Consider the following 9,044-nt stretch of genomic DNA (forward strand, 5'->3'; position numbering starts at 1 on the left):
TAAAAATAAATCCTGCAGAATCGAACCTCACAGATCCTCGAATCTCTGACCACACCATGCTGTGTCCTCTGTGTTTTTTCTCACTGTGGTGTTCACACAAAGGTAACCCCCCCCCCCCTTCCAGGTCCACCTGATCTCTTGTTCACTCATTGCAACTACAATTTCTCCTAAAGAGGCTACATCAAAGAAAAAACACTGTTTTGTGGACACAATGTCGCTGATGCACAGGGGTTAGAGTGGGATTTGGCTGGTGGGGGGTGGGTATATTTCCTGGGTCTTTACCATACAATATAAAGCGCATCAAGGTGACTTTTGTTGTGATTTGGCCCCATAAGTTTATATATATAAAACTGAATTGGATTAAATTCACTCAGAGCACCTTTTTGTATAAAAACTCTTAGCTGTGCATTTTCAGTTCTCAAAGCTGAAACCATCGGGACCAGCTCTGCCCTCGTCACCATCACAGCTCAGTGTGGGACTTCAGCACTGTAACTTTCATACAGCACTTTCCGTGGACTCCTGTAGTGATGGCTAAATGCTAAAGTATTAAGATTCCAGTCTTATTGTGAGCATGAACTCTGACACGAATGGAAGGCTTGAAGGCTCAGAGTGTGCATGCAGCCATGTGTCACCTTCTGATTGGTTGAGGTGGGAGCAGCTGGAAACAAAGCTGAGCTGCATTAAAAATGAACTCTCTTAATATTAAATGCTGCCGATCAGATGTAATCACTCATTAACTGGAGGTGTGTTTTCAGGATCACTGTGGCCCACTTTAACCCCTGGAGCCAGGAAAAATCTCGTGATGACCTCGAAAAGTCTAATTAATCCAAATTTCATCCTCCAAAACCCTCATTTACATTTTACCACGGTCCTACTTATCGAGTACGCTATCCTTTTTTACGGTTGGAGCATCACTACTTTCAAACATCTTGTTTAGGTTTGATAATAATAATGGTAAAAAAAATCAGCTTTATTGTTATAGTAACAAAATCCAACATGACTGAAAAGAAAGCTTTAGCTTCCACATCCCAGCTTTGCATTAGGCGTTGTCATCATGTTAACACTACGTTCTTAAAGCGACATGTGGTGTGGAGAGTCTGCCTCATTTCGCCGATGACGAAAGTCTCTACCTGATGATCTAAAGTGTTTTTTTCTCGTGAGAACGCCCCTCAGGAAAGCGGCCTCTTCGTAATGTCCTGTTCTGTCAGGTAGTAGTTCAGGTATCCTCCCAGAGCACCGACCGCCACCGCCGTCATGTGACTGGAACAGCCGTCTGGCAGATGAAAGAAAACAGAGTTTATTAGACAATAACAAAACCCCCAAACTAAATCAGATGAAGTACTTAAGGTGGTAAAGACTGTTCATGCCAGCTTCACACATAACAAGAAATTATCAGCATATGAGCTCCAATAGCTCTGCATCCAACTGCGTTTTTAATCTGACCTCCGCTGGCTTCACAACACCAACGTTGTTCAGATTTCCTCCAAACCTACAAAACGAAGCTGAGAAACTGTTTCCTGCAACAAGCTTCTATAGCCACAGTGGCTGAAGATCAGCTGATGTGATTGTTACGATCTTGTCATGGTTCTGGGTCATTTGATCCAGCTGTGAGTTTATTGTGTTTTTATGATTCCTGAGATGTTATGATTGAGTTTTCTATCATTTAGTATTGAGTTTAGTCCTTTCCATGTCACTGAGTTATTGGTAAATTCTGGTCTGTTAGGTCCCTTTTGTGCCTTTGTCGTCGTGTCTCCTGTGAGAACCTGTCTTGTCGTCTGTGTTTGTGTTTCGTGTCTATCGCTCCGTCACCCTCTGTGTATGTCTTAGTCGGGTCGTTGTTTTGCGTCTCCCTTCTGTGTCCACACGTTCCCCTCCTTGTGTTTCATTCCACAGTCAGTCATGTCTGTCCATGTAGTTCTCCCCAGCCTGTCTTGTCTCTCTCTCCCTCCATGTCTCGCCTCTGTAACTGTTTGTGTCTCATCCCATTGTCTCTCCAGTCTGTCTTGGTCCCATGTGCTTTCCTTCCTCCCGGCCCCTGTATCATGTTGCGTGTTTTAGTCTGCGTCTTAGTGTGTTTCCTGTTTTATTTTGACAGTCTGCTGTCCTGTGTTCACTGTGATGAGGTTTGCTTCCTCCCTGTCTCGTCACGCCTAATTCATCCCAGCTGTGTTCCCCGTGTGTTTCTGCTTCTCCTAATCACCCTCGTGTGTGTGTGTGTGTGTGTGTGTGTGTGTGTGTGTGTGTGTGTGTGTGTGTGTGTGTGTGTGTGTGCATATATATTGTGTCAGGTTCCTCTTGTCCAGTTATTGCTCTTCTCTCCATGTCCAAGTTCTTAGTTTCATGTTCGTGGTTCATGTTTTAGGTTCCCTGTGTTTAGTGTTTAGTTTTCCCAGTTAGTCTACCTAGTTTAGTTCTATCTCCATTCGCTTTTTGCTTCTGTTTTTGTGCAGCCTATGAATAAAGCGGCTTGTTTTTTGTTAAGTCTGCATTTGGGAGCGCCTCATCATCACTTCACACATTCTGCAGCTGCAGACCGTGACAGATCCTCAGCTGAGAAAAATTTAAACGGACCTGGAAGTATCTTCTCCCTCCTCTTCACTCTCCTGTGAGGCTGCAGCTGTTCCAGCAGCTCGTCTCCAATGATCTGTGAGATGATGCTCTCTGAGGAGAACAACAGAGAATGAACTGCCCATCCATCCGTTCACGATCTCTGCCCAGAAATAAGTAATTTACTACAGATAAATACCGATAATTGATTCTTCTGTAATCCACACCAGTAATTAGGAGAAGATTTTTTTTTTGTTTAAAACTAATTTCTTTCAAAATACATCAAATGGCAAATGGGTTAATACATCAGTACAGTGCATATAAAAAGTCTGCTCCATGGCTGATTTTATTATTTATTGTATTTAAATAGATATTTAAATCTATTTATTATATATCTTACTACAGGATCCGAAACATGAACATTGCAGGAATGCAATAATAATTGTGACGAAAAGCCCCAAAAACCTCAAATTTTTTGAACAGCCCAAAGATTTTCCATCCCTCTAGTTAAATTTGTAACTCGGGTGATTTAGTGTTGACGACATTTGTTGTTGATATTATGTTCTTCGAGGAAGTTTCAGGCTCCTAACCTGTTTCCATTATACATCCTGCCTTTGGCCAACATAAAGAATTCCCAAAGTTTAAAATGCTCCAACTTAACTGAAGAATTTCATGTTGTAAACTACTCTGCATGCCTTTCAGTTTTTTATTAGCGTGTATGTGCAGATATAGAACTTTGGCAGCGATTTGAGATGGAAGGACTCTTAATCACTATTCTCATGATCATTTTTTTTCTACTCAAAAGTTAAAAATTGAAGTAAAAAGTGATTTAATGGTTCAGGGCAGCTGATGTTAAATATGGTGCTCCTCAAGGAAGTATTCTAGGTCCTCTTCAGTTTTTATTATCCACACATGGGCACGCCTTGGGCAGCATTATTATTCACCAGCATGTAAAAATGTCATAAAATCCCAGATCCCTGACTACTACATCAAACATTTATTCTTATTAAAAGTTTTCACAATAAATGAGCAGAAAATTCAGTTTGCAGTCTTTGTTTGCTAGTCTGTCCAAAGAAATCAAGAAATAAATCATGAAAAGCTTAGAAACTGTAGGTAAATTATAACAATATTTCTGAAGTGCTGAAATATGCTTCAAATTACTGCACTTCCTCAAACGTTTTCTCAAGAAATCTGCAGGTAATTCAGATCCCGTGCAGATTTTTCACTGACATAACATCAGACAGAGATCTGATCACCACGTTACTTGTACAAATGCTCTTTGTGTTTTATTCACCTAACACATAAAAAAACTGCATATTCTTGCATCAGTGGCCATCTTTGTTTCATTAAGACCTCTAAAATACACTGTTGCTATATTATGAGGTTTGACATATTTGGTATTTTTGACTAAGAACATATATTTCAGCAGACTGTAGCAGGTTTTGTGATACTCACTGTCTCTCCCAAAGCAGCCCACCTCCTCGTCCTGCAGCCTCAGAATGTGCTGCAGCCAGTCGGCTTTGTGGAAGTCGGAGAATCCAGACAATCCACAAATCAGGACTGCCAACATAGAGAGGAAACTCAGAAACTAATTTATTTACAGTTCATACATTTTTACAGTTGACTGCTCATCCAAATCCCCCCCCCTCCCATACACTTTTCAATTTAATCTAAAACAAAAATTAAATTATAACTCTTAAAAAGTCCTAAAACAAGAAACTTTCTTTGTTACATGAATTCTCTGAAGGTGAGCCTCAATGTCTCCTGAAAAGTCAGGACACGACATTAAAATCCCTAAATTCTACAACCAACACATTTTGTTATGATCGCTCTTAATTCCATAATTTTCTTTTATATTGAAATGGTGATGTAGTCATCAAAAAAATGTAAACTTTTTTAGTTTATCTCATTCAAAAGGACACATCAATATTTGACAATATGGTTTTCACATTCCGGTCGATCATTTTTATGAGTTTATCCTTAAGTTTATCATAATTAGTGGTTTATATTTATAAATTAATTCATTTTTAAGCTTTTTTGCATGGAAATATTAAAATATGAGTAAGAACATTTTTTTTAATATGGGAATTCATTTTGCATCAATCTACGCACCGGAATAACACCGGATCAGGAAAATGTCGACACTCACTGTTTTCGATGAAGATGTCGACCATCTGTTCGGTCAGACCGTCTTTGATGTCCTGGTTGGTCTTCATCATGTTGGAGCAGAAGATCCTCTGGTAGTTCTGTTCAGTCATGTTTGCTCTGGATGCTCGTGTGTCACCTTTCAGCAGATTAGTGCAGCCTTTCTGAAATGGAAATACCAAAGAGTCAAACTGTGAAGCTCATGAATTCCCCTCATACTGAAATCTGTAATGGTCCTCGCTACTTTAGATAATCAAATATTTCTAACAGTAGTTTTGCCACCTGCGGTGTTCCCCAAGGCTCTGTCTTTGGCTCTCTACTGGTCTCCCTTTAAGACAGCTTTTTATTGATTGGCTGCACATTATAAACAGAATATTTTGAAGAGTGGGTGGGTGGGGCTTCTGTGCTCACAGGTATGGCTCTACAGCCAAGTGTTTAGAGCAGTCTACAGCCTGAGCTTTTGGCTCAGTATTTTACTGGGAAAAACATACAAATGTAAAGACTCTTAATGAAAATGTAATGAGTCTTACCAGGAAGTAAAAGATTTAAAATACAGTTTGGGCAGAGATAGGCAGCATTAATCTGGTATTTTGATTTAAACTGGAGGTTCTGGGCCGATATCTGAGCCGATATGCAAACTCCACACAGGAGGCTCATATCTGGATTTGAGCCCCTCTTTCTGTGAGACTTCCTAAAATGAGGTTGTTTCTTTCTCCAAAATGCTTTCTGTTTGTTAGTGTTACACACATCTGTGGGTCTTTGAGTGGTTTTACGTGTTGTTTCCATCTTTGATTGCTCACCATTTTTCCGATCATGAAGTAGAGAAGCTGGTGGGACAGAGAGTAGTGTGGACACCCAAAACGAGTCATGGTGTCCCGGCAGGGCTTGGTGACGATGCATGGCGTCCCGTTCATCTTCCTGTCCGAACACACACACACGACTCAGGCAGGTGAGTGTCCTCACCTCAGCTTACAGGTTTTGTTACCTTCATACATAATTACACAGTAGTGAAAAACAATCCAAACTACTGACAGTTACAATGAGATAAAGAACTTTCTCTTTAGTGTAAATCAGCATTTTTAAAGTTAAAAAACAGGCTGCGGCCGGTGAATAACTTGCACAGTCCAACAATCCAAATGTAGGGGAACCAGCACAGTAAAGAGCCTCTGAAGCCGGACTCTTTGGGGTGTTGGTGTGGGTTCATACCAGGTTCCCAGCAGCAGGGTCAGACATTTGTCACTGAGCTGCTCGTCGTAACACTCAGTGGTCATGGTGGAGGGATAAACCAGGCTGGGATCTGTGGTGTACCATTCCTGAGGAATCAGCCAGAAACTCCACGACAACAGGGGCTCGAACTCTTGAGAGGAGGATGCAAGAAACGCACAACTGTTAAAATCTGCCAGGATCTCAACAAACCTCACCTGCACACCTGTGCAACACCTGCCTGCTCATTTCTCTCAAGTCAGATATTTAAATTATGTAATTAAGCCTTAATCAATACGTCATGATGATTAAAAACATAATTAAATACAAATTTAACTCAAAAAACAGCCCCTATAAGTTCAATCAGTCTTTAAATAAGCTCCCCCTTTTTCAGGAAACACCTACAGAAGATGTCACAGCAGTGAAACTGAAATTTGTCTCTTAGCTTTCTGACTGTTTGTTGTGTCTGTTCTCGATGTTGTGTTCACTCACCTGTAGTGTGTTTCAGTGTCACTTTTGAAAAACAAATTTTTAACATCACTGACACTTTTACCTTCATAAATATAAGGTGTGATAATAAAAAATAAATATCTGAGACTGCCCTGAGCCTTTTCATGTTTTAATGTCTGAAAAAATGTCTTCCACATAAAGACCATAACAGCTACAAGAATTAACCACTAAATGGATCAGCATTGTACCTGCAGACTTTTGGGACATGGAGTCTGAAAGTCTCACCTCTGTAGTATTTTGGGTCGTCCTGTTCCAGTGCAGCGTTAGCCTTCTCCAGACTTTGGTCGAGACGTCTGACCAGAGCGACAGCTGTGGTTCTCTGAGCCCAGCTGACCGGGTCGGTGTGAGGCCACGTCCGGACCGCCTCCTTCAGCTCAGCTGAGACACAAAAACAGGAAGAAAGAGTTCATTCGTAAAATAAAAGAATCACTTGAATATTTTTATGTGTCTGAAAGGATATAAGTATACTTTGTTTATGGTTTTAATTTCCTCTGCCTGTGTCCTCCTGTGGATGGACCCTCTTTCGGTTTACTTCTTGTTTTATTTTGAAAGGTAGGCCCTTAGTTGGTTTTCTGATCTGTTACTTTCTTCCTTTGTTCTTTTTCATGCCCTTGTTTGTGTCTTTGTGTTTCCCCTCTTTTGGCTTACTTCCTGTTTTATTTCAAAGGTGAGCTCTTCAGTGTTTTTACTTCAGCCTCAGTCACACAGACCTGCAGACCAGCCAGCAGCCTTCTGGTCTCGATATTACCTGACCGGCTGGCTCTAGGTGAAATCAGCTGCATATGCAAAGAGGTCAGGTGCACAGAAAGCCTCTGTGTGACTGCTTTGGTTGCCAACAGGTTTGCAGGCATGACATCATGTCCGTCTCTCTAAATCTGGAGCAGGCGGAGTTTGTAAATTCTGACTTACATCCACTGAGGTCTTCAAGGTCAGCTTCATGATTGATTGGTGGAAAATTGACAAAAAGCCTCATAACTTAGAAACTGTGATTCTCACAAGACTGCTGTGTATTGTCAACATACAGAAAATATAAAGGTTCAAATTATGTCACTTCACAGACACGACATTGTCTAAAATGAGAAAAGCAAGCAGATGTTGAATACTGAGCTGTTACTTTCTGCTGTTTTCTGTTTCATAAACAGCAGAGCAGCTGTTGCACATCTGCATTTATGAGAAAAGATAATAAAGCATGAAGATGATCTCTGCTGGACAAAGTGAGAGCTCTGAGTGCAAACACGGCCTCACATTAAAGTCACTTCACTTTCCTGGTGAGAAAACAAACCACGGCAGAAACTATTTAGCCAAATGTGGCCGGCGCAGCTTCAGTCAGTGTTGTGTCATTTAGTGAGCTGTAATCTGCACCTTTTTAATAATGTTACACATGGAAGACCCTGACTCGTCTGCAGACACTCACGGACTGTTCGCCGAGCGGTGGTGAGACCTGAAAACAGTGTGACGCAAACCAAAACAAAGACAGTTTTTCTTCAAAGTTGCTGAAACCAACAAGATTTAAATGTTTGTCACAGTGGAGCAGACTAAAATATCAGAGCCACCACTCAGACCGTCACACGCTTCCTTTTTATTTGTCCTTACAGCATCAAACGTTCACATTAAAAACGTGTAACATGACCTCCTGTAAGCGACTTTACAGTTTAATGCTGCACAGATTGCTGCCCCTCAGCAGGCTCCCAGAAGCTGGCCAATCAGAATATTAAATGCCCTGCAGAAAATACCGGCCATCATTTTATCCTCTGTGCTCTGAATACACATGATAGAGAGGATCGCAGACTTCCCACTTTAGCTCTTTAAGAAGCTACGGCCACAAAATCAAAGTTTTTGGGGGGATACACTTTTTATTCTGGAAATGTTCATCATTTGTTTTTGGACAGAAGGGGTTAAAACAATAGATTTACTTTATTTTTAGATTACTTTGGGGTTTCCATTGTCATAAAATCAAATGTCAGAGCAGTAGCTGTACTGGCAGCGCTGTACTTTACTGTATTTTACTGTAAAACAAAACACAGATCAGTGAAAAGTCTGAGAGTGAAGCAGAAAATGTGTCACTTTCAGGCACTGCGAGACAAAAACCTCTGAGTCGACACTGAGGTTAAAAACATTTCACTTTAAAAGCTTTTGCATATTTGTATAACATGTCCGATCTGCACCTGCATCTCAAATCAGTGAGTTTCACCAAAACAAGCAAACAATAAACAGCTGTTATTCTCCAGATGTTTTCCTGCAGCTGGTAAACAGTCCTACCCTGCAGTATGACGAACCCCACCACTCCGTCCAGGTTGATGTGCTCATGCTGCCGCTCCAGGAAGGACACTCCGCGGGAGAGGCTGCTCAGGATGTCATCGATCACCTCCGCCCGAGAGCCGCACACTGCGGCAAACAGAGCCAGCGCTGCGGCCAGCCGGAGCACCGAAACCCGCATCATCCGGTCTGAGGTCCGGGACAGCTTCAGTCTAGCAGGGAGACCGAGAGAGGCGGAGGAGGACAGCCTGTCTCCGCTTTAACACGGGGGGAGGAAAGTCAAGGGCTCAGCATGGGGGGAGGAAATATCCATGACGTCAGAGGGGCTATCATCACGAAATTACATTTTATTTTTGCTGCTTTTAATTTGAATTATTATTAGA

At 41.5% G+C, this 9,044-nt stretch overlaps 1 protein-coding gene across 1 annotated transcript; it reads right to left on the minus strand.

Moving 5' to 3' along the window:
- Positions 1–10: 10 nt before the first annotated feature.
- On the minus strand, positions 11–8,944 carry lg4h16orf89 (linkage group 4 C16orf89 homolog). Its single transcript, XM_063472480.1, has 8 exons — positions 8,665–8,944; positions 6,631–6,783; positions 5,899–6,049; positions 5,493–5,610; positions 4,697–4,856; positions 4,003–4,107; positions 2,572–2,661; positions 11–1,273 (listed from the first exon to the last, which is right to left on the minus strand). The coding sequence occupies exons 1-8, from the start codon at positions 8,843–8,845 to the stop codon at positions 1,170–1,172; spliced, it is 1,062 nt and encodes a 353-aa protein (XP_063328550.1). The 5' UTR covers positions 8,846–8,944; the 3' UTR covers positions 11–1,169.
- Between the last annotated feature and the right edge of the window lie 100 nt (positions 8,945–9,044).

This window comes from Pelmatolapia mariae, linkage group LG4 (assembly GCF_036321145.2).
Source record: "Pelmatolapia mariae isolate MD_Pm_ZW linkage group LG4, Pm_UMD_F_2, whole genome shotgun sequence".
NCBI classification, from domain to species: domain Eukaryota; kingdom Metazoa; phylum Chordata; class Actinopteri; order Cichliformes; family Cichlidae; genus Pelmatolapia; species Pelmatolapia mariae.